Below are 27,793 nucleotides of genomic sequence, written 5' to 3'. Positions count from 1 at the left end.
TTAACTTTTTAATGTTTGCTGATGATGTTAAAATATATGACTTTCAAAAATGAGGATAACATTTCTCAGCTTCAGTCACAAGTAAATGATTTTTGTGAGTGGTGTGTAGAAATGATATGGAACTTAATATTAATAAATGCTTTTTAATAACTGTAGCTAGATCCTATTCGCCTATTCACCATTAATATTTTATTAATAATACTCCTGTCACACGTGTGAACGAAATTCTGGATTTAGGTATAATATTTGATTGTAAATTAACATTTTACTCTCACATTGACCATACTGTTTCGAAGACATTTAAGATGTTGGATTTTGTATTACGTTCGTCAAAAGATTTGTCAATTCACACAATAAAATCACACAATCTTATATTGCAGTATCGTGAGATCAATTATTGAATATGGTTCTATTGTCTGGTCACCTAGTTATGCATATAAAATCCTAAATATTGAAAAGGTTCAAAACAAATTTTTATATTTTGCAGCTTTTAAGATGGGTTAAAAATTATACTTATGACAATATATTAATGAGATTAAATTTACAAACTCTTGAATGCAGAAGAGTCATGTTGGATATTTGTTATCTTCGCAAAATTATCTCTGGTGTAAATAACTCCGAAGAATTGATAAGTCTTGTGTGCTTTAATATACCTGCTATATTGACACGAAATCCACAAATATTCAAAGAACAACAGCATGCTACAAATTATGGTCAATATGCACCAATTAGTAGATTGACCCTGTATGGAAACAAGTTAAGTCATCTAATAGATCTGTTTGTTCTTCAATTTCCTCTATTAAACAAGAACTCGGGCGTCTTGAATTTTGAATTTGAAAAAAAATTAAATAGATTTAACTGTTGTAATTGAATCAGTTGTCTTCATCATTTGAAAATAATTTATATTCTTTTTTATTTTTTATGTTTGTGTTTTATAGTTGTAGTTTTACGTGTATCTAATTTTTATATGTTCATTATTATGACGAAAGCTCGGCTTTATTGTATTTTGTATGTATTGGGTTTATCCCGTTGATGAATAAATAAATAAATAATAGTGCATCAACACGAACCTCTGATTCACTGAAGTTTGGGCTGCGTTCTTAATTAATTCGTCCATTTGCAGTGTGCACTAGTTTGTTTGAGGCTGAATATATGCTATGTTAATTCTTTTGCTCCATGATTATAAAATTAGTACCAACTATTGCCACATCTTTGTCACTCTTCATATTTTCAGAGCAGAAATATGTACCTACATACAATTTAAAAATAACTATATATTGTTGTAGAATTGTTTTTTTTTTGAAAAATTCAGAAAATAAAGTTATATCAAAGATCACGATATCATAGATTTTCTTCACCCTGTATATGACAAAAAATTGTATAGAGTCTAATTTAGTTAATAAACAGTGCTTTTTCGGGGAAGGTGAAATCGTTAATGTGGTTTTCGTTAATGGGTTTTTTGAAAAGGATTTACAGACAATGGGTCGAAAATATTGGAAAGTGCATCAATAGGATTTTTGTAAATAATTCGTAGAAGATTTAAACGGTAAACAGATTTTATTGAGTTTAGAATGTAAGGCCTTTTGTTAAGTTCTGTGAAAAAACGATAGTAATTTGATGTCTAAAATTTTAACAAAATGGAAAGTTGGATACAAATTAAGTTGGTTTCTTAGGAAAGGAAAGTATGAATGTTTTGGGTAGAAAAAGATCGATGGAAGGGATGAGAATGTGGAGTCTGAATTTGAGAGAGAAAAGATAGTCACTGTGTGATTAATATCGGGAGAGGGCAGTCCAGTTTTTGAAAAGTGAGAAGTCAGTGTAAAGTGGTGAAATCGGCCTTTGCGAGCAGAACCAAGTTGAAACGAAATTGTTGACCGGTTGAGAAGTAAAATTTTCCTCTGTCCGAGGAAGATTCCTTTGTTCTGTCTAGAACGACTAGCTGATTGGTATCTATTTGCACAATATCGAGCAAGGAGAAACTGAGGAGAATTCGAGCGAGTCCTGGGTTTGTTTGTTTTTGAAGCAGTTTGAACGAGAGGGACTTTGTCGCAACATCCCAAGAGTATGTGAGGAAGAATCAAGGACGACGCAATCTGGGAGAAGAATGTGTGAAGAAACAGAAATGTTAGTCAAATCATTTGTTGAAACTGAGAGAGTTTGTTTTTATCCACACCATATATGCTAATTTTTTTTTGTATTGAACAGTTCTATAACTCAGTTAGTCATTCCAACTTTAAGTAATCAATTCAAAAGAAAAAAAAAGTAAATGTTATTAAATTTAGTATGAATAAATAAACTTTTTAAATAATTCTTTTCTGTTAAATCAAGGAGACATCAGAGTTAAAACTTGATTTATTAAGTAAGAAATTGCTGCAACAAATTTAGATTTTAGTAATTTTGTTAAATCTTATCTATACGGCATATTGGATAAATAAATAATAGATTACATTTATATGATATTGAATGTGTTTAATTTCCCTTTCTTAACCTGGAAGGAGTAAGCAACTAGAGATACTGGAAGCCACGAAGTAAAGGTATTGCATCGAATACAAAATTAGCCCTGAGAATAAAGTTTATTTGAAAATTTAATTTGAATTTGGTTTTATTTACATAGGCAGCAATTAAATTAATTGAGTGATTAATTAAATTAAGAATTTGCTAATCAATCTAATAAAAGAGATAAAGTAGAGCATAACAATATATAGGATTTCCTCTAACTAATTTGAAACTGCGACGAACATGGATAAATCAGGCATCGTGCATACTAATTGTGAACAAATGCATATTCGGTATGCTCTACTTGCGAATTAGGTACTATGTACTGGACGAATTACACATCACAAATCGCGAATACATGCATAGTTTGTAGCCACCTTAAGCATCTAAAAGCATTCGCTCTTAGTGTCCAGGTTTAACAGCCATTTCACATAATTGACGTTTTCAGTTGATGGGTAATAAAAAATATATTGTTGTTTAAAATTCTGTACCTCTTATTAAATTCTGATTTAAATTTGTTTGAATAAAATATTCAGTTGTATACAAACTTCTTATTCACGTAAGACTTTTCTTGTGTATTTATTTATCTGGTTATTTAACGTATTCACTGCCGACCACACCACTGTGGAGTGGTTGGCTCTGTATGCCCTGTTCCAACCACCATAGTGGCGAGGTGTACAGATTTGTGGACAACTATGTTTTCAGTAGTCGGCACCTGAGGTTCTATTCAAATGTTACATCAGCAGTGAACAGGTTAAATTTATGTTAGGATAATATTCTTACTGTTAAATTGAATGTATATATTTTTTATTGCATTATCATAATTAATATCTGTTATTTTTTTAATTGTAGATGACAACATTAGAACAAGTTTATAATGCAGAAAATAAGAATGAAGATCAAGTAACAGCAGTATTAGCCTTGTTGAATATGGGCATAAAAACAGTTCCGGAAGCTGTTTTAAAGAAACACTTCAATGATATCACATTAAAAATTTTGCATATATTAAGTGATTACGCAGATTCAGAAAATAATACAATAATGAAATCAATATTTGGCATTTTGGGATCTTTGCTAAAAATACAAGAGTTAGCAGTTTGGAACCAGCCAAGTACAATTCAGATCTTCAATGCCTTACTGAATCCGTTTTGCATCCACACTAAGCCTAAGGTAAGACTAATATTAATGTACTAATATTTTATATATTTTAATTTACTAATTATTAAGTATTATTATTAAAAATAAATTTTAAATAAAATACTATTTTAAATATTTATTTTATTTTAAATAAAATACTATATATTTAAATATAATGTCCTATACAGTGGAACCCCGATAAGTTGGCCTCCGATAACTCGGAAGTCCGCCTAACCCAGACCAATTTTCATCAGACAAGAAAAACATTTTTTTAATTTGACTGAGTTTTTAGCAAGAAATGAACAATACTGTATACAACTGTACGTAATTTAGATGTGCTGTGCATATGTATTTCATTTGTTTGCAATTATATAGTCCGTCCGCTATAACTTTTCCCATGCTGTACGATACATTTTCAATCAAATTAAGTCAAAACAGAAAGTGAAACGTACGCCGATGTGTGTAGTATATAGTATACAGTATACAAAATGTATATATGTTACAGTTGATGTAATAAATCCGGTCTGTATTAATAATTACCGGTAAATATTGATAGTAACCGTAGCAGCTGGTCAATGTGATTAATAATGCCTTTATAGTTAGATTTACCGGCTATTATTAATACTTTCCTAACAATTCTGGTTAATGTAATAAAAACGCATTTTGGGCTTCACTATTGTTTATTTATGAAATTTCATAATAAAGTTAAACACTTTTAAACAGAATTTATCAATAAAAAAACTCAACTAGATTATAATTACTTGTTTTTATAGGAATGGCTCTTGTGGCACGTAGAATTACAAAGAACGCTTAATTTTTTGTATTTGCAGCGTTTTTAATTGTATTGGCCACTAGAATTGCAGTGACGGAATCCTTGACTGGCTAAATTCGAATCTTTACGAACGCATTCACTGAGGCTTATCTAAGTGTCAGGCGCTTCATTGACTGAAATAAGTGTTTCCTTGCAGGTGGTAAATTCATTTCTTGCATGAAGTTGGTTTAAAATGCCATGATTATTGCCTAGCTTGTATAGTTTTTCATCTATAAAATAAATAATAATGGCAATAATGTTTCGGCTATCGTCCTTAGCTCTATCAACTTCTGGAATTTGCACTCTTTGACCTACTTTTTTAACAGGGAATCTATCATAATAATGCTTTAACATTCTGTCAAATTCTTTTACAAGTGACTGTTTAGCAAGATCACGAGTCTCGTGAATTTTCTTTTGAAGTTTAGTCAATTGCAGTATCAGTTTAGCCAATTGCAATTGTTTTCTTCATACAGCAATTGTCGCACACGCATTATGTTCGATTGGGCTGTTAGTGTTACCTGTATCTTTAATATTCGCTAATTGTGAATCCTCGGTTGTACTGTTGAGTTCCATATCACCACGGTGCTTTGATTCATCATCAACGTCGTTAGAACGATCTGCTAGTATCGCTTCTAAATCTTCTTCTGATTTCGATAAAGTACCAGGAGGTAAGGACGGTTTTAATCCTGCTTTAGCCTTATGTATTTAATACATTAAATAGTGTTTTACACAGTGGCTGACTACATGTTGACTGACACTGTGGTATGCGCTATGCGCCGTATTTAACCTTTAACTACACGCGTTGGCGTATTTTGTACGCCAGATATAAGAATTCTACTGCAAATATATTTAAAAAATTAATTTTTGACCTTGTTTATCTCTCTAACCTATCACTGGAATGTGCTTTACAATTTGGTTTTAGTTTCGTTCATGTTTCGTTATAATCGGCGTTCTGGGAAGATCGTAATTTACAGTTTATTATTTGTTGTTTCCGGTGGTGGACAATATACACCACGATTATATTAATATAAGTAGTAATATAAGTACATATTTCAATTGTTTTTTAGTCATTATGGCACAAAATATATTTTTCTTTATAAACAATACTTTTTCTCCTGTAAAAAATCACATTTCAAAAAATTTTTTATTAGTAATTTTATTTATCATGAAATCCAGATATTCCATGATTCCAGTTGTAAATCCCAATTGGCTTACTGAGAAGGAACTCCAAGTATTCACTGATGCCGAATAAGGTTTATAAAAAACAACTAAGTCTATTTTTTCAAAAAAAAAACAAATCCGCTGTTTTTAAGTGTATTTTCTTGTAGCGTATAAAGTACGCCACACGTGTAGTTATGTTACAACTTGATGCGCGGGTAGTTAAAGGTTAAGCTCTGGTATGTCGCAGTGACTAATAAACCTCTCTAACTCCGCAAGCTTCTAGGCACTTAACAGTATTGAAATTTATCACAATTATCGTTTTAATCCGGAAATTATTAATAATTACTGGTCGATGTGATTAATTCTGGCATATTTATTACTTTTACCTATCTATTCGGTTTGTATTAATAGTAACCGGTAATTATTAATAATTTCCAATTAATCATACTTACCGTAACATATACACATCGACGTTCGTTTCAATCTATGTTTTGACTTAATTTGATTGAAAATGAATCGTACCGCATGGGAAAAGTTATAGCGGACGGACTATATTGGAATTTATCAGTAAGTATACAGTTTTATTAATGTTTACCATATTCTCCGTCTAACCCGGATTTTCGATAACCCGGATAGGCCGCGGTCCCGATTAATCCGACTTATCGAGATTCCACTGTATTAACTGTGTAAAATTGTTACTCCTAAAAGCAGATGAAACTTTAGGGAAAAAAATAGTTTAGTTTCTGCTATGACTGGCAGTCTACCTGTGTGACTAAACAACACGATAATCTTTTCTCAGAAGGGTTTGCCCACGATAATAGCTTTGATCGCGCTGTACGTCCTGGGTATACCCAGAGGGAGAACGCCTGCGCATTACAAAATCGAGCGTTCGCGGAGTTCAAATCTTTCCCTCTGAACACCCTCCGGATTTTTAATTCGGTGTTCGCGCAGTACAGAAAAAAGATCCTGAACGTGTCCGGGATACGCCATCGACGTTCGAGGATTTTGTTTCGGATTTTAAGTTCGCACAGGCGCACAAAATATTTGGGAAGAATTTCTTGACATTCTGTTCTTACTGACTCCAATTCTTAACCTAAAATATTGCTTTGTTAAACAACTTGTAGATGTAGATTCTGGTTTTTAAAGTTTTGAAATTATGTAAAGTGTTATATCATTTAAATATTCTTCAACCAAATTTTAATATTTTTTATATTAAAGCTTTTTTAGTTGTTTTTGTCAATGTTTTCCATTTAGTATGTTTATAAATAAGTAGGTACTATTTCTAGTATTATTATCTTATTACTTTTCATTCGATATTCGATAATTATCTATTACGGTAGTATTACAATAAATTGTACTCTGTTTTTACTTTAGATGAGCTTATAAGTAAAAGTGTTTTTTTTTAACCTACATATTCTCGTGGTTCATTTTTCAGTTTAATTTATGAGTTAAATTAGTCTCTTACTGAATATAATGAAACATAAACAACACATCAAACTTATTCCGAAACTATTTCTTGTGTCTTGTTATATTTCATTGTTTTTGTGGTGTAATAAACCACAACACAATGCCACAATCTATCAAATTCAATACATATCTCAAAATTGGAAATGATTCAATGATTGCTTTACTAAATTATTCCTTCCTTCAGATAATGTTCAGCCCCCAGGAAGTTAAAGGTAATTTTTATATCTAAATAACAAGCTGCAATTTCCAAGTAACAACAATCTTACTCTCTACAAAAATTTGGAAATATGTACCAAATTACCTATATTGTCGAAATAATAAAGACGCTAACAAAATTTCTAACTTCTAAAAAAGGCTTTGAATAGAAAGTTAATCCTTTGCCTGTTGCTGTTATTCTCTTTCTCTTTGTTGACATATAAATTTGTTGCATTTATTGCAATTTTTGTTGACATTGATTTCGAAATAAGAAAGGGACAACAAAAGGCTTCCTTCTCTAACCTTAATGTATGCAACCCATCATTACATTACGAATCCGAAAATTGTTCGCGGAGCGGAAAATCCTGAACATGTCCAGGATAAGTTTACGTTGACGCCTGCGCCTTGGAAACTAATCCTGAACTTACTCTGGGTATGCTCGGGTTGCACTGCGCGAACACTACTAATGAAAGGAAGCAAACTATCTGTAGGCAAAATTTTTATTGCTAAGTAGTAATTAGTAGTAATTATATTTTTGCATGTGAAAAATATGTGACAAAAAGAAATTTGTTGAATATGCAACTATTGCAAGAAAACGTTTATCACCCATATAATCTTATGAACTTACTAGCTTTGAACAAACCGTCAACCTTTAGGATTCTTCTAAATTATGTTAAGTCGTGTAAATTGAAACTTTAGATTATAAAATTAGTCATGTAAATTAATAATACCCCGTATCCCTACTTAGTATATGGTTAGTCACCCTGAACGATCTGGGTGCAAAAAGTTTTTTTTCCCTTACCTACCCTGGATTGTTTTTGTAATGGATTCGGAGATGGATTCGTAATGGTCTTGGTGTATGGTGAGGCGTCGATTTCAAGAAGTGTTGCTGGCTAAATGAGCGCAGTTCCCAAAGGCCATAACAGAAGAAAAAAAAAAAGTAGTAATTAACATTTTCAGGAATGAACGACAAACTTATTTCTTAACTTTTTTTGTAAACAGTTGGGTGCATTTTTTGTAAATTATTATTCCCCTTTTATTTTACACTACTTATTTATTTTCCTCGAAATGTTTATTACTGGTGAATAAATATTTTTTTGCTATAAGAGTTTTCTTGCATTTATTATTGTACGCAAACCCTTCAGGAATTTTCAGATTTCAATTGGTACATTGCACACTATAATAGAATGCACAGTTCTTATACTGCATCTTCGGAAAAGACCACATATTATAGTAGCACCCAATCATTTTACTTGTTTTAAAATTTAAATTCTATTTTGAAAAAATGATAAAGTTCTAGTTTTTGGTTAAATATCTGTACATTTTCAGTGGAGAAAAGCGGCACAGCATGCTGTTATGTCTATAATAACAACAGGAAATTTTGTTAAAGAAGGTTCTTCCAACCCGGCTGCTGATAGAGCAGCAGAATTCTGTGAACAAACTCTGGACTCTTGTATGGGAAGCACATCTGGTGTAGTCCTTGTATCTTCAGTCCAAGCTGGCCAGACTACAATTCTCCATGTTCTTGGTTTGCTGAAGGAAATTATTAGTAAATTCTCCAAGCATCATATTAAGGTAAAGTTGGTACTTACTCTGCTACTCATTTTGTGTAAACACACCAAAGTAAACTGATGTTGCTACATGTTATTTATGCATACTTCTTCTTTCAGACTTGCTGCGAAACTATTCTAAAATTGATGACCCTCAATTATCCCATTGTAACCTCATGTGGCATGCAGGTCCTTTATGCATTGTTTTCAGCGCAGACTGCCGTCATACCAGGAAAACTTAATGCTCAATTGATCACTGCTCTTTATGAATATCAGCCATCCCTTTCAGATGTACAACCCACTCAGGCTTGGGTTACAGTCATGCAGCAAGCTCATGTCCATCTTGCTGAGTAAGTATTTGTTTTATTTAACATGGAATGCTAAATTCTTGAGAACAGTTCTCGTCCTTGTTTTACCTTTTTTTTTTGTGCATTTTAGTGAAACCAGCTATATTATAGTAATCGAAGGTTAGGAAGAACCGATAGAGTATAGAGCAATCTTTTTATTACCGATCGTCGCGATATTTTCGAATATATATTCCCAAGAAACCGTTGATATTTTGGATGGGTAATTCTTGACAAAGATGTCGAATCGGTGTCAACACTTTTTGGGTTACAGTGAGAATCTCTGCTTGTTCTTCCTAGCCGGCAGGCGGTACCCTTAAAACTAAGAAAAAGGTTCTGTTTTTTTTTACTTTTTTGAGATTTTTTTTGATATTTCAGATAATAAATTTATTGTCCAATATTTTCCAATATTAGTACAGCTAAAATAATTAGACGATAAAGGTTATAAAAGAGAAATTAAACGTTTTTTCTACTTTTTAGAACAAAAAAAGCAAGTTCGTTAGCGGAATCGAATTCAAAATTATTTTGCACATCATATTTGAAACACCACTTGGTTAAAACATCTCCTTTTTGGTTGGTAAAAAAATATTTTAATTTGTCTGGACTAAATTACGGTTCCGTCTATATCCTAGAAAACTTAGTAGCCAGACAATCTTGCCAAACTGAATTTTTATATATTCGCTTTAAATTTTCTAGCCGGTTTTCGAGCGTACTATACCACAACACTTAATTTCGCTTATAGCTGAACTATATGAACACACCACTCGAACAGTTTAAGTGACACACTCTCAAACGAATTCCATACAGAACAAGATGTCGGACAAAGATGTATACTGTCTCCACAATAATTTAACATATATGGGGAGCATATTATGAGAAGATCGCTTGAAGGATGAGAAAAGGGCATCTCAATAAATGGCCGAAAAATAAACAATCTACGTTTTGCAGATGACACAGCCCTAACTGATCTCATTCGAGTAGTTGAAAATAAACATCAAATATTTGGTCTGTAGTTAAACATATCAAATACAAAGATCATGATAGTGGATAGACTACACATAATCATCCACACATAACCAGGATTGATCGGTTTGTGGTTGTGAGCTGAGGAAATTGAATAGGAAGATGTAAAACGTAGATGTGATCTAGCAGAAGTCGAGGTAGGAAAGATGGCCAAAATATGGAAGGACGCTCAAATTTCACAAATTTTAAAAATGAGGTTGATCAACGGCTTAATGATGTGAATCTTGGACCCTAAGTCAAGCGGAAAAAAGAAAGATACATACCACTGAAATGTTATATTATTGAAGAATGTTAAAAATTTCGTGGACCGACAACAGGACAAATAATTTAATTTTAAATGAGCTAAAGGTCAGTAAACGGTTTTCCAGCAAAATTCGTCTCCAATAATTAAAATACTTTGGACATTTATTTAGAGTAGACACAGAAAATATGGAAATAATTATTATCTAAGGAAAGGTAGAAGTCTGAAGAACACGAGTAAGATCCTCAACAATATGGATCAACCAAATTACAGAAATGCAAAAGACCTATGCATGAGCTAAAAGAAATGACCAAAGACAGAGATATTTGGAAACGAACAATACATAATAAATTGGACTAGAGAGAAAGAGAGAACTCATGTTTTGGACGTAATAACTCCACACCACAGCCTATAAATCTAAAACACAATGTACTAAAACAAACACCAATGGAGAAAACCTGCATTCCTAAATATTCATTTTATGAAAATATATTTTAAATTATAATTTTTTTTAGTCTCAAAACAATATGTATTTACATATTATTATGTTTTCCTTTGATTAATTTCTGTAATCATATTTTTAGTGTCGATGTTGCTCTAGCAATGGCGACCTTGCCTAAAATAATTGACATCTTTACTCAATTGTGGCTCTCAGAAAAGGCTGAAATAATGACTTCTGCTACTCATGCTTTGGAAATATTATTAAAAGATGCTCTCGTTAATGGATGTAGCTCCAAAGAATTAGTAGGACAGCACAGATCCAAAGTTGAAAGGTGTATTCAGACAATTCAACTATGTTTGGGATACCAATATAACGCTTCTTGGCATCAAGTGTTACACATTGTTAGCGTGCTATTTGAGGTAAGTAAAACCAGGGATATTATTAATTTATTAAAGTATGGTTTGTTCAACAGTAAATGGTTGAGTTCAATTAGTGCGGTCGTAAATATTATTAAATTTATCTGACCTGGCCCATTGTTAAGACCCACCCGGAGCGATAAGCAAACGAGGTAGACAGAGTTGGTCTTTTGACAATTAACACTGACTAGACGGTACTCCCATAATAAAGCCTGAAATAAATTTTACCTGAAACCGGGCCTTTTATACTATTATCGATTAATCCAGGATGTTTATAGTGGTAACTTATTGAACTCAACCATTTACTGTTAAACATACCATAACAGTAATGATACAATAAATAATAGCATTTATGACACATAAACTAGAAGACACTAAAAACGAAATTGAGAAATATATTGAATGAAAAGGACTAAATGTAGAAGAGTTGTGAGAAAAACGCGAGATATTCCATTTAAAAGGGAGTCTGTGAGAGTGGGATTAATACATTATTTAATATCGGTGGTCTCTCTCACTTATTTCTAATTTTATTTTATATGTTGGTTATAGTAGCAATCTGATTCTCGAAGCGTGAACATGTACCGTCATTCAAAGCGCTAGAGAACTTCCTTATCGTAAAACTACCTAATTAACTATTAATTATCGTATCAGCATCAAAAAATTGTTAAAGTGAAAAGTAACAAAAACTAAGTGATTAGTGAAACAAACAAAAGAAATATGTTCCCTTTGGGGAATTTATTAGGATTTGATAATAATGGTCAGCCAATTTATCAAGAAATGAATACAATACAGGATGTCCCAACAATAAATAACCAGAACCAGTTTAACCAAACAGTAGTAAAGCCGGAAGTACCATTTATGTATTTTAATCAAACACCATCTAACCAGATAACAAATCATATGTCATGCCTAAACCAAATACCGATTCCAACCCAAATAGCTATACCAAACTAAGCACAATTTATTAGTCAAACAACTGCACAAAATATTCAAAACACTCAAAACCCTATTCAGTCACAATACACAACAGTATCCACAAACCCTCAATGCTCACTCTCATCATCACCATTGATTATAAACACATACACACATACACACATGGGTGTTTATAATCAGTGTCATCACAAAACACCAATAACTACACAGATAGCGATAGCGACATAGAACTTAACGAAACAAAAAACCAAAATAAACATCCTTGGCAAGAAGTTGGCAATAAGAGAAAAAGGGAAAAGGCACAATGGACAAAAATATTAATATCAAAAGCATGGTATAAATGTAGGTTCAGGAGAATAAATTATGTATTTGTTCAATTCCTGTCCAGACATATTTTTTTTTTTAGAAACGACGATATCTGCATAAAATGTGGTGTGACTGATGACGTGGAACATTGTACTAATGTATGTAAATAATATACAATCTGTTCCATGAATATACGACTGGTTTGAATTCGGTATGAAAATATCGATTTAATTGGTCCAATGTGCTGAATTGTATAATAGCAAATTCTCCCAATTTTTTGGTATTTTAAAAAATTGGGAGAATTTGCTATTATACAATTCAGCACATTGGACCAATTAAATCGATATTTTCATACCGAATTCAAAACAGTCGTATATTCATGGAACAGATTGTACATTATTTACATACATTAGTACAATGTTCCACGTCATCAGTCACACCACATTTCATGCAGATATCGTCGTTTCTAAAAAAAAATATGTCTGGACAGGAATTGTGCAAATACATAATTTATTCTCCTGAACCTACACTTATACCATGCTTTTGATATTAATATTTTTGTCCATTGTGCCTTTTCCCTTTGTGCCCCATTCAAATTCATCAAACATTTCGTTTCTAATTTCGTCTCTTAAGTCGCGTTTACACGATGGCAATTGGCGAGACAATTGTCATTGGACAATTGTCATCACGTGGTTGCGGATTGTCGGAGGCCAGTCCAGTTGAAAGAGAAGATGTTTACACGGGGCCATGATGTTTAGTTGGCCCCGTGTAAACATCTTCTCTTTCAACTGGACTGGCCTCCGACAATCCGCAACCACGTGATGACAATTGTCCAATGACAATTGTCTCGCCAATTGCCATCGTGTAAACGCGACTTTACCATTGTCTGGTGGCCGTTGCTACTATTATAACTATTACTGTAAGGCAATCGTAGATGTTATCTGGTACGCACTAACTACTTTAAGAAGGAACTTTCTTTCGAGCTGCTTTAATCAACCTGACAGACCTGTCATCATTTCAAATGCCTCTATCTTGTTCATGGTTGTAATTTTGAGCGTCCATGATTCTGCTCCATATAGCATAGTTGGCCAAACATAGCGTTTAACTAGTCATATTTCTTCTTAAAATATGATATATAATGGTCTTTCCCTAAAATGATGTTTCTTACTACTTTTCGTAATATTTATTACATAAACTTTGTACAATGATTCTATTAACAAAATTGCAAAAATCTCATTTTATATGTTTTTCTTTAAGTTAATATCTACGCTGTTTTTATTGTAGGTTACAGGCGCGAACTGCAGCGATATGCTACTAGGACTACTTACCAACTTAGCAGAATTAAGAGATTCATACAAATTCAGTTACAACAACGAACTAGAACATGCTGTAGGAGCAGCCATCAGGTCTATGGGACCAGAGGTTGTTTTGGAAGTTATTACTCTGAAGGTATGTTTAACGCCATATAAAATTTGGTGAGAAATACCGCCAACATACTATATTTATATACCGGGTGGTGAATTGAAAAACGGGCCTAGGAAACTTAATGTAAAATTCTAAACTGTTGAATTTCTGCTTCCCTAATTATTTTACATCAAAAGACATTAGAAACTATTTGTAGAGGATTGAAATCTGTATTGAAAACAACTGTCAAAATTGTTCTACGAATTAAACATATTCCACAATTTTGTAGAAATGTAATACATTTTTCAGTTTTTCAGCCCAAAATTAGGACACACACAGTGCCAATAATGTGTCACAATGAAGTTATTGTTTTCACATTTTTGAACTGTCAATATTTTTATTTTACCATTTATTGTTTAAAAACAATACAGTTGATAAGATACCCTCAGTTGCGAAGAAAGTATTAATAATAAAGATTTTTTATTCAGTCGATGGTGTGAGCACTGTCAGTTAAATAGTAACGTGTGGCCTAACTTTTACACACATACCTACTGTGGCAAATGTATTATATTTTTCAAAATTGTGGAATGCGTTTAAATCGTAGAACAATTTTAACTTTTGATTTTAATACAGATTTCAATTTATACAAATATTCTCTGATGACTTTTGATGTAAAATAATTAGGGAAGCAGGAATTCAACAGTTTAGAATTTTACATTGAGTTTTCTATGGCCCGTTTTACGATTCACCACCCGGTATATACATATTACAAACTCATATTTAATTTTTTAAAGTTGCTTAAGGGGATTCACTCTCTAAATTGAAAAAAAAACAATATTTAGATATTTTTAAAGGAACAACTATTTTATACATGGTTAAGAAGGTTTCGAGGTATGCAAAGAATTATTTTTTTCCACTTTAATTTCTTTTTCACCACAGCAGAGGGTGTCTTCTAAAAGATGCATTTTAATTTGGGAGACACTTCTGCCTTCCTGTAACAATTTTTTAAATTCCAACGGTATTCAACTAGTAAATAAACCTATAAAAAGTATATTTTTTATATATCTATGGGCTTTATACGCAAATTTGTAAACAATTCGAAAAAACGTCTGTTTTGGGAGTGAATTTATCTCTGCACTAAAAGGATGGGGTTTTTGTTACTTTTTATAGGTTTATTTATTAGTTGTATATTATGTTACCGTAAAAACCCGATTTCAGTTAAAACCCGAATTTACTAGGAAAAACTAGTTTTAACTATGGGCTTTAGACAACTCTAGTTTTAACTAGTGAAAACTAGAACTATCAAATATTTTCAGTTAATTCTAATTTACACTAAACATAATTCAGTCAAAACTAGTTTTTACTAAACTTTCCAGTAATTTCCAGATTCAAATAAAAATCAGTAAATAATTTGCTACCGCGGTTGTTTGCAAATAATTTTTTTAAAACGTAAAATACTGGATAAGATCATAAACGTAAAAAATGCCAGTCCTTTTGACCACGTTGTTGTGCTATTGTCTTGCATCCAGGCTGCTAACATTTTCTCGACTTGGTTAGCTCGCTCGACTTGCTGTACCTTGGTTTTCCATGAACTAATTTTGCCTCAGGGCAATATGACATTACCTTATTTATAACTGCATTAGTGAACTTACGGCGATTATTGGAATGTAAAATGTATGGTGCGCCAAAAGTCAAGAATATATCCGTTAATTGATAAGCAACTTCTGCCGCCCTCTTACTTTGTAATGGTCTCAATAAAACAAATTTTGTTAAATTGTCTTGATAAACCATATTAAACTTATAGCCGTGATCCTCTTGTGATTGCATATCCATGAAATCTACCTAACAGCGACTATTCATTTCTGAATACAATATAGGTTTCGACACAAGATCGTTCTTCGCTTTACTCTTCTTCCATTAGAAGGTTTTATACATTGATATAAAATTATTGAACAGATCAATTATCATATTTGCGTATTTTCCGGCGGTTTCAGTCTTCAATCTATCTCAATCTCCATGACCCATAGCAACGTGGGCTGCTTCAATTATGTCAAAAATGTCTTCAGCAGATACATAATATTTGATGGGTTCAGTTCTAGAAGCCAACTTTTTTATTTCGCCTTTTATTTTCGTTTTGGAGTTTTCTTGACAGACAATTATTCCGCATCTTGTACTTCGGCCATTAATTTATTATACATGCTTTTGGTCGCAACATTGTAGTGACTTTCTTTCTTCTCGCTCTGTTCCTTCTGTAAAATCTTTTCCAAAAAACGTTATTTCCACGTTCTTCTATCTCTACTCTCAAACTGATCTTCGACATTATCACTCACGGTTAATAATACACAGTAGTGTATCATAACCAATAAAAATTATGCGGAAAAATCAACAGTTGCACACACTAGTTTGTTACTAACCAGCCGCCTTCGTCACTAACTCTCCCGAACAAATCAAATCGTATTTCCAATAAAAACTAATTTGAACTAGCATAAACTATTGTAAATGAGATGTGTTCGGGATTTTTAGCTTTAACTGAATTTAGCAGTCAAATCTAGTTTTGACTAGTTAAAACTAGAATTGTCTAAGGCGCACAGTTAAAACTAGTTTTTCCTAGTAAATTCGGGTTTTAACGGTAACATATACAGTGCTAGTCAAAAGTCCGTACCCCCCCCCCCTCGTATCTTTTGATCGGTTATACCTATAATAGTAAAATTTGGAGGGAGGAAATAAACGGAGGTAAGCTTCTTAACTAGTCATGACAGGTGGCGTAATAGTGACAGATGACGTTACAGAGCCACTGTGACCGATAATTTTAAATGGGACTTTATGGCAAGTGATACCTCGTTTGAAAGGTATTCAAAATACCTATTCAGTTATACTAATTTTTTTGGGTTTAAGTTGATTTTGATTTTGGTGAAAAAATTAAATAAATATAATATTGTACTTGCGCATTTAATTAATAAAAATTCAAATGTCCGCCTATGGGTTTTTTTGTCAAAAAGATAACGTTTTTCAATTCTCTAGTAGATTTTACGTCAACGTCAACCTTTTTGACAAGTAATCATAGGCGGAATTTTGAATTTTTTTAATTAAATGCGAAACTACAATTTTATATTTATTTCATTTATTCATTAAAATTAGCTTAAACTCAAACAAAATTAGTATGACTGAATAGGTATTTTCAATACCTTTCAAACGAGGTCTCACTTGATATAAGGTCCCATTTAACATTATCTGTCACAGTGGCGCTGTAAAGTCATCTGTCACTGTTACGTCACCTGTCATGACTAGTTAAGAAGCTTACGTCCGTTTATTTCCTCCCTCCAAATTTCACTATTATAGCTATAACCGTTCAAAAGATACGAGGGGGGGTACGGACTTTTGACTAGCACTGTATATGTATAAAGTATAAAAAAAATTTGGTTTACTGAGATTTTGAGTTTCACAGTTTTAAAACATTGGGTTTCCAGAAAAACGCATTTAAACTATTTTACCGTAATTTTATCCAATAAAATTTTTTCTATTCTAATCAGCGATTTCTGATGCAGATTGGGTGCCTTCACTGTCCAGCAAAAGCTGTAAATGATCGGTTAAAACATCTTTTCATAATTCTGTCCTCATTTGATTTCTCGCTGCTCCTTCTATTGGCTTGAGCAATACAAGCTTCGTCGATATTTTCCGACCAACTCGCTGCTATTTCTTCAATTTTTATTCCCATAAGGTGCATGAATGCATCACTAGATTTTAAATTTTTTTCGATGAACTGGGTAATTCAGAATTGTTTTCTGCAGTAAACTGATTACTAATTACCTTCTTCAATCTTTTAATATTATGCTGATTTCGATGCGTTTCCTTACTTCGAATGCCTTTTAAATGGCCACCAGATCCAGGCATTATTTCCGAGTTTCAAAACAATTTTGTTTGATTTTATTTATTTATTTATTAACGGGATAAATCCAATACATACAAAATACAATAAAGCGGAGCTTTCGTCATAATAATGAAAATATAAAAATTAGATACATAATATCATAATTTCTCTTGCGAATGTTTATATATTTCCAAAAGTGCGTGAGTCACTATTAATTCTAAATTCAGAATCTTCTTCTTCTTCTTTCTCGAAACTCCTTATGCCCCTCAGGGGCGTCGGAGTGAAATTCAGAATCTTCAACATATAAATTATAACAATCTTTACTTAGTCTACTACATTCAGATCTTAAGTTATGAAAAATAATAAAATCATCATAATTGTTGAACATCTTATACCTTTTATGATATTTTTCTTTTTTATTATTAATCGTTTTAACTCCGGGCTAAACCAAACTGGAAATGTACTTGTCTTACATACTTTTTGAGGAACATAAGAATTTATTGCATGATTGATAATATCGTAAAATTTAGACACAGCGTCCTCAATATTCAAAGCCTTTAGTGACTCCCAATCTATTTCCGACAAGAAAAAGTTCATACCGATGTAATCACCGTTTTTTAAAATCATAATATGACTCTGCGTACTTTAAAGAATCACTTATTTATTATATTAACATCAAACACTACACCATTGTGGTTAAGGGAGTTGGGAGAAATTAAATCAGCAGCATTTACAACACTCAACTCGTTACAATTAGAAAAGATTAAGTCTAAAATTAGATTTCTACTATTGGAATTAACCATATGTGAAGCTGGTGAATTTGGTGGATAGTTCAATAAACTAACTCCTAAATTATCGTTTGTCCACGTAACATTCGAAAGATTAAAGTCCCCAGAAATAAAAACCTTAGAGTAGTTATTGTTCATTAGTATAAAATCAATGACATTACAATGATCTTCATATATTTCATGATCAGACCATGGCGGTATGTACACAGAGCCAAAAATAACTTTTTCTATTCCAATATTAACTAGTACAAAAATTTGTTCAACTTTAGTATGAGATATAGATAGAGCAAAACTGTTAAACTTTTTCTTAATGGCTATAAGGAGACCACCACCTCTTCCCTTATCTTTAAAATGGTCAAAATGATCACGATCTGCTCGAAAGATATTATAATCAGAATCCAAGCCCAATTCTGAATCAGAATAGCTATTTGTCAACCATGTTTCAACAAGTATAATAACATCATAACTCGAACACAATACACTTAGACTAAAATCTATCAACTTCGTACGCACGCCTCCCTTCTTATGAAAATAAACAGATAGCTTTGAATTATTTAAATTAGATTTATCCCTACAGATTAGTTTTTTTCTTTAATAGGTAAAATTTTAGGAATTCCATGCACATACTTGATAGTCAGATTTGTTTCACCAGCACTTTTTTTTATTTCCCGTTCCTTCCTAAGTTCATTTAAAGAATTTCGCTGACTGATAGTAAGATCGGAGCTTACTCTAATATTTGACGGTAATTGACTTCGGTTTTTTAGTACACGAATAACACTAACAGAACTGTCCAGAATTGCTTTAATTGGTCGAGGCCTATTTCCTTGCTTTCCAACACGAAACAACTTTTTTATGGATACTTCAGTAAAACTTGAAAGTAATTCTTCAACTGTTTTTAAACCGTTGGCAGAATCGGGAACATCGAACAACATTAGGTTATTTTCACGTTTACGACGTTCACTATATTCACTTATTAAAGATTCATAATGATTACCAGTGTCAGTTGATTTCACATGATCAGAATTTGAAACAATTAATTTGGAACTTTGAGTTACTTTATCAGCTTCGGAAATTTCCATTCTTAGTATCCTTTGCTCTTAAGTTGTGATTTTGCAATTAAGGCTTGATGAGAAATTTTGGAGTTCTAATTTCAGATCATTTTGGATTGGGATTTTGAACTCAACTGGCGAGTTGCAGCTGCAAAGGTCAGGTGTCGCTCGAATTGTTATATACAAACTAGTTTTGACTCAGATAGGTTACACATACAGCTATAACTTCGTTTCTATTTCGAATTTCTTAATATTAGGACAGTATTTCTATTATAAGAAATGTTTTTACGTAAAAAACCAAAAATCGTTTTTTTTTCAATTTTGAAAGGAAAAGTCCCCTAATTTTATCATATCACGAAAATGCAGGCAAAAATTACGAAACGAATAATACAAATAATAATTATAATATATTTATTATGTATTTCAGAAACCTAACGGAGATCTCAATATAGACAGATCGTGGTTGCTTCCAGTTCTTAAAGAAAACATCAAATGCTCAACTTTGGAGTATTTCGTTAAAGGTATTTTACCTTTAGCTCTTTACTGTCATCGTAGATCTGCTCAGTTAGCACAGAATAATGATGGAATAGGAGCGCATAGTTCAGAATTACTGTATTTACAATTATGGAATCTTCTACCTTGTTTCTGTAGCCAGCCAAAGGATATCAAGGACAGTTTTAAGGTGAGTATAATGATGACAGTATACTTTAGTTGTTGTTTAACAAAACGAAATTTTTTAAATGTAATATAATGTTCCACTTTATCACTACATTACAGAGCAATTAATACTTTTCGTCAATTAATTTACCTTTATTTCTAACTCTCCTTACTCCGTGGCGTTACAACACTTCGTGGATTTTAGCCAACTCGAGAACATGTCTCCACTCTTCTCTGTCTTGGGCAATCACCATTCTCCACGCCTATAGTTTTCAGGTGTTTTGCTATATTATCTCACCTCCGGAGTCGAGGGGGTCCACGTGGTCTTCTTCCAGTTGGTACTTCTTCCCATACCAGCCTTATCAGCCTCTTTTCTAGCTCAATGTAACAATCATTTATTTCTATGTACACATCGTTCATTTGGAAGAAGAGGGTTATAACTAAGAATTTTCACTTTTTCAGTAGAAAGGTTTTAAGATTCATATTAGCTTTGTTTATATAGGGATAGTTGGTCAGCCCAATAGGAAAATTTGTTTGATTCAAATTGAGCCAGTCACCAGATGTCCCCACAATTTCTGTCAGGGTCGCAATGTCAAAATGCATAGACATCAAGTTGGATACGATCCTATTCATAACACCCCAACTTGCATACATATTAAGAAAAATAAACATATGGAAGAATAATATATTTAGAAATTGAATTAATGATGTCATGCTAGTATACATTATATATTATAGCATGAGTTAATGATGTCATGCTACTATACATTATATATTATAGCATGACTAGTGTGACCAACTCCAATTCAGCCGAATTCGGGACATGGCTAAAAAAATGCATGAAATCCGGGACTTTTCAATAAAAATCGGGCAATTTTTTTAAATATATAATTTTAATATCATCATTTTATTGATTATTTAACATTTTTATGATGACAATCATTTATGATTTTGATGGCATTAAGTCACAAATTGGTTGTAATGATAATTATATATGTATTTGACAGTTTTTAAAGTTTCGACTTCCAATACGGAAATCGTTCTCAAAAAAAAAAAAAAATAGAAAATTATCCGATGCTGGATTTTTATGGAAATATACCTTAAGGTTAATATAAAAACGTAATTATTACAAACCCATCAGCTTTTCTTTTTACCAATTCAAGAATTCCTAGAAGTGAGTTCTTAGAAGAACGTGAATTCTTAGAAGAATAAAGTATTCAAAATTTCACAACAGAATTTTACCAAAACGTTGAAAATTCGGATGGCCAGGAGGCCTTGTCCGGGATGCCGGGACACGACTTCGTAATTCGGGCCATGTCCCAGATTTTTCGGACTAGTTGGTCACACTAAGCATGACATCATTAATTCAATTTCTAAATATATTCTTCCATATATTATTAACAACTTCAGTGAGAAACTGGGTTTATTTATTATGTACTAGTTGCTACAAATAAACTCTATTATTATTATATATATTTATTTTTCTTAATATGTATGCGAGTTGGGATGTTATGAATAGGATCGTATCCAACTTGGTGTCTATGCATTTTGACGCTGCCACCCTGACAGAAATTGTGGGGACATCTGGTGACATCTTCCAATATAAACAATGATATTAGTTTATTTAATTTATTTTGTGCAGTGTTTATTGATATTATAGTATTTAATGATTGAGTATGATAGATTTCTGATCTTTTTATCGCCCTGACAAGAATTTTCTTTTTTAAGATATCAGGTTTAGAAAAAAAAACTTAGATATAACCTTCTTGGATAAAGAAATATTATCTTTTTAATACCCTATATTTGCTCATAAAGTTACATTTTTTTTGGGAATTTTATTAATAAAAATTATTAAAAATGCCATTATATCAATTATGATTTAATAAAACTTATTAATAAAACATTAAAAAAACTTAGTAGTTCGGATCCATTCTACAACACATAATGAAACATAAAGCAATAATAATAATAATTGTTTTTCTTTATAAATTTTGGTGAAAACTTAAATGGTATTCAGGAAAACATTGCTTTTCTCTATTAAAGACAACAGTCTTTTTCTAGCTTCCGATATTCCCACTTTTTTATAAAATCTTTGCAATGCAAAAAAGGGTAATTCACATAAAACAAAATAACTTTGAAGAATAAGGTTACCTTTCACAAAACTACTTTTTACGCACATTATATTGCTGCTTTTTTATGATGAATTATCCAAAAAAAGTTACAACTCAGAAAGTATCCTTCTATCAGAACAAACTGTTCACTTTAAGTGTTACAATTTTTAAGAAAATGGTTTTATCTTTACTTATAACCCTATATCCCAAAAATAAATCAGCCTTTTAATTAAATTAACTTATTTTGTCTGTTATATTCCAAGATATAACTGTTTTCTCTACTCTAAACCGAATAACGTTCTGTAGAGAAAGTTAGGGGAAATCCAAAGAGTTACATCTGCCATCTCTCGGAGACTAGTGTACTTACACATGTAACTATTTTTTCCATAGTAGAAGTCATTATTTGGAAGGTATTAATGCAATAAAAAAAAAGAATGTGTGTACTTTGTACGCACGTAAGAAGTTATACGTCTATTATATGATTTCTTAAAAATAAATATACTTTAATCAGTTTGTTTTAATTTTTTTTAAACACCAAACTAATTTTGTGCTTACCGCTTTTAAAAAAAATAAAAAAAAAGTATACGATTGCACTGGATTCGAACTCAAGACCTCTCGATCTCTGGCTGAATGCTATACTAAATACGCTACGAGGACTGTATCTGTATCGGTTCGAACATACCTAATGCCAATTCACGGTAACAAACAGACAAGGTGATGTATAATAAATATACAATAAAATGCTTTAATAATACTCATCTTACTCCTGAGGAAGACAAATCCAAAGACAAAAATTATAATAAATATATTTACTAAAAACACTAATATATTCTTTTCACACCTTTTCTTGCACTGATATATTTATACATAACTAGAAAGATTTAGCAACTAAACGCCATACTCTCTGTGTGCGCATGCGCGCAGTATTATGAAATTTTACTCTTAATCGCGCCTAAATAAGTATAACTTCAAAAACTTGAAACATTTTGAGATGTAACCCTCTTCTTCCAAATGAACGACATGTAGTTTTGTTTTATTGCTTACATGTGTTTTAATTTGAACATCTTAAGTATGATTATTGTATAGATAAGCAATCTTAACTGCTTCTGAATCTCATTCTATTTAAAATTCTCACTTAAAACTTTTAATACAATATTAGCCTTCGATCAAGTCTAGCACTCAGGCTTGATTGAAAAACTTCACCTTTCTGGACTGTATGGGACTCTAAAACATTCCTCTGTATTCAGTACAACTCAAAAGCAATTAAACAAGATCCTGAGGTGGTGCAATAAATGGAGAGTTACACTCAACTCTACTAACACACATTTTATCTTATTCAGACATGCTCATAGCATCCGATATGAGGATGCAAGGAACCAGATAGTACTACTTAGAGAGAGGCTCAATTGAGATCCTCGGTGTTCTATTTGGGAGTTCATTTAGAAGAACTCTTAACTGGAACATTGAAATCAAAGACACCCTAGACAGGGTAAAAAAGAAAGGAAATCTCCTGGATATATTATCTCGAAATTTTTTTAAATGCCTCAGCTAAAACTCTCCTGCACATCTACAAAACATTTATCTGACTAGTTATCTAATACAAGGTATGTCTCTACGAGTCACTAAACAAACGTCAGAGTCACTCCATCTTGGGGTCAATCCAAGCCAAGTGGTCCAAAGGTAGTTGCTTGACTATTTTCAATTATTTTTATTTTTCTATCTTTTAAACTTCAGTCTATAGAGAGTACAAAGTTGCATTCATTTTATTTTTAAAAAATTTAGTTTGCTGATGACGGCCATTTTTGTTAAGGCGTGTCGATCATTTTCACGGAAAACATGGCTTCGCTCTTTAGCCAATATTTTTACTTAGGTTTGTCCTAGAACAATAAATCGAAACCAAACTTTTTAGAAAAGTATGCTCTAAAAAAATTGCCTGTAGCATTATTTAATTTTAAACTACCCGTAAGGCCTTAAATGAACCTCAAAGATGGAAAAGGTAAACTGATAAAATTCCATTTTCAGCATTTTTTTTAACAGCATAAGGTAAGCCGATAATGGTTTGTAATTTTTTCTGAAAAAGACATACGTACATACTTTAAATAAAAAAAGTTTGAGCTTTGAGACTTGAGTAAATTTAAAAAAAAATCTCAAAAATTTTTTTTTTGAAAAATCTCAAAATTTGACCCCTTATATCCCTGATGGGCACGGATGAAAAAATTTGAAATTTGGCTGAATGTTAGCCCCAAGCAAGTAGAATAAGAGGTAAAAATTTGGAGTTGCAGACTTACGTCATATAAACAGGCCTGAAAAATGGTCAAAAATCAAAATGGTCAAAATTTGAGCGTTTGCGGGCAGGGTAATTAAAATTCAAATAAACTGTCTAATGAAATAAAAATTAATGTATTTTCACCAGATTTCACAATGAATACAAATTTATACCGGGTGGACCGAAGAAAATAGTCCACCTCGATATTTGGCAATAGTTACCTATTAGATTTTAAGGAAGTGCCGAAATAGGTCCATTTTTATTTTTATTATATTGTAACTTTTTGGGATACATTTAATACTACGTGACGTCATCCATCAGAGCGTGATGACGTAATCGATGATTTTTTTAAATGGGAATAGGGGTCTTGTGACAACTAAAAATACATTGTACTGCTGTCAGAAAATAGAAAAAATGTTTATTTCACAGAATAAACTATTCGCTTAAATTAAATCATAAACAGCCTCCCACCTACCTCTTGACAGTTTGAACATTTAGTTTAAGCGAAAAACAATGTTTATTTGCCAAATACTAATTTTTTTCTATTTTATGACAGTAATAAAATGTATTTTGAGTTAAATAAATTACATACATTCTTCTTTTTGTGTCAATTAATTTAATTCAAAAATTAGTTTTTGACCACCTTGTATAAATAATTATATTATTGTTTATACTACTGAACAGAGAATTGAACAGTCTTTCAAATGAGATAACATACGACCCCTATTCCCATTAAAAAAAATCATCGATTATGTCATCACGCCCAGATGGATGACGTCACTGACGATGACACGTCATGGAGACGTATGAAATATATATAAAAAAAATTGTAATTTAAAAATAAAAATCTACCTGTTTCGGCATTCCCTTAAAATCTAATAACTGCCAAATATCAAGCTGAACTCTTTTCTTGGCCCACCCTGTATAAATTTGTATTCATTGTGAAATCTGGTGAAAATAGATTAATTTTTATTTCAGTAGACAGTTTATTTGAATTTTAATTACACTGCCCGCAAACGCTCAAATTTTGACCATTTTGATTTTTGTCCATTTTGATTTTTGACCATTTTTTCAGGCCTGTAACTCCTATATGAGGTAAGTCTGCAACTCCAAATTTGTACACCTTATTCTAGTTGCTAGGGGCTAACATTCAGCCAAATTTCAAATTTTTTCATCCGTGCCCATCAGAGATATAAGGGGTCAAACTTTGAGATTTTTCAAAAAATTAAATTTTTGAGATTTTTTTTAAAAAAATTAACTCAAGTCTCAAAGCTCATTTTTTTTTTATTTAAAGTATGTACGTATGTCTTTTGCAGAAAAAATTACAAACCATTATCGGCTTTCCTTATGCTGTTAAAAAATGCTGAATATGGAATTTTATCAGTTTACCTTTTCAAATTTTGAGGTTCATTTAAGGCCTTAAGGGTAGTTTGAAATTAAATAATGCTATAGGCCGTTTTTAGAGCATACTTTTCTAAAAAGTTTGGTTTGGATTTATTGTTCTAGGACAAACCTTAGTAAAAATATTGACTAAAAAGCGAAGCCATGTTTTCCGTGAAAATAATCGATACGCTTTAACAAAAATGGCCGTCATCGGCAAACAAAATTTTTTAAAAATAAAATAAATGATAAATCTGTAGTCTCTATAGACTGAAGTTTAAAAGGTAGAAAAATAAAAAATATTAAAAATAGTCAAGCAACCAACTTAATTTATATTGGACCACTTGGCATGGATTGACCCCTTGGCTACTGAAAGAAAAATCAATAGGAAATAAGTGCACTATCCGTCATTATCAGTCCATTCTAGTGCTAATCTTCCCGTTATAGAGGACAGAATTCGTTGTCTCGGCAAAAAATATGTCTTACGCACGATATACAGCTCCAATATCAGAGCTAAAAACGCCCTAAAAACTCCTTGCCATCGTCTAGGCGCCCCAAGAAAAAAGTTCCATTCCCTTCAGTCAAACTTCTACACTTGAGTGATAACGAACTTCCTGATGAGTATTTCGACGCCTTACATGAAACTTCCCTTAGATTATAACGATCGGATGGACAAGGGGTCATGAAGACTGAACCAGAAGGATCAGGACAATATTATCCTTAGATGGAATAAGGAATGACCGAAGATGGGAAGGTCCAATCGCTTACATTGACGATACGAACACCACGTTGCTCAGTCGGAAGAGATGTGGGCGTGGTTCTTTGGGTTGGGCTTCTGTTGCAATGAAAGATCTTAAGTGAATAGATAATGATACGTGAATAGGGCTACTCGAAAGACAATAGACAAAAGATGGATAGATAACAATTAACTGATGGTTTGACACTTGGGCTCAAATAAAACGAGAATACTGAATACATAAACGAAATTGGGCGCCTGGGATTTTACCTCTAAATCCTCAAAGGAATAATTAACGAAACATAACACAACAATAGAAACATTAGCAACTTTGCTACGACAAAACAACAATGTTCTAGTCTTGAGCTGTAAATAATAATCAAATAAAATGCAGCATCGTACACTTTAAAACATTTATTAAAAACTCAATGGAATCATAATATTCACATAATATACCTACATAAATGAAGCGTAAAAATGTTAACCACAAAAATAAAAATTAAAAAATAATCATTTAAAATTGGTTAACAAATTGCACATAAACACACAAAAAAATTGATAAACGGACGATTGTGACTCTCACTAGATAGCTATTTGAAAATGGAATTAACTGAAGTTAATAAACATTACATATAAAGTTTAAAAATATAAAAAAATAAAATAGTTTAATAACAAAGTTTATCTATAAAAAGATGATAATTAGTCATACTTCGTCCGTTTCTAAATATAGTAAAAAGGCCTTGTTGTCTCGATAAGACTAAAATTCTTAAATTATACTCCAACAACAGGAATCGCATAACGTTAAGTAAAATAATTAACTATATTCGCGGTGTGTAAGTACTTGGAAGGGATACGTAAAACGATCGTGCGCGAATAGCGGAGATATATTACAACTTTCTTAAATAATTCATATTGTCAATTGAAATTGTCAAATTGACGTACATTTCATATCTACTGTCATTGAAGAAGAAAAATTATATGTTGCTCCACAATATTGATATGATATGCA

At 32.0% G+C, this 27,793-nt stretch overlaps 1 protein-coding gene across 2 annotated transcripts in view; it reads left to right on the top strand.

The window, feature by feature from the left end:
- Nucleotides 1–27,793, top strand: part of LOC114330504 (RRP12-like protein) — a 119,585-nt gene that overhangs the window by 11,403 nt on the left and 80,389 nt on the right. For both annotated transcript variants that reach the window (XM_050643007.1, XM_050643006.1), the window contains exons 3-8: nucleotides 3,349–3,666; nucleotides 8,597–8,842; nucleotides 8,938–9,167; nucleotides 11,010–11,286; nucleotides 13,810–13,974; nucleotides 20,062–20,316. In XM_050643007.1, coding sequence (XP_050498964.1) covers nucleotides 3,349–3,666; nucleotides 8,597–8,842; nucleotides 8,938–9,167; nucleotides 11,010–11,286; nucleotides 13,810–13,974; nucleotides 20,062–20,316 — 1,491 coding nt within the window. The remainder of the gene's footprint in view (nucleotides 1–3,348; nucleotides 3,667–8,596; nucleotides 8,843–8,937; nucleotides 9,168–11,009; nucleotides 11,287–13,809; nucleotides 13,975–20,061; nucleotides 20,317–27,793) is intronic.

Source organism: Diabrotica virgifera, chromosome 2, assembly GCF_917563875.1.
Source record: "Diabrotica virgifera virgifera chromosome 2, PGI_DIABVI_V3a".
NCBI lineage: Eukaryota > Metazoa > Arthropoda > Insecta > Coleoptera > Chrysomelidae > Diabrotica > Diabrotica virgifera.
The sequence above is the reverse complement of the archived record's forward strand: the minus strand, read 5'-3'. Positions and strand labels throughout refer to the sequence as shown.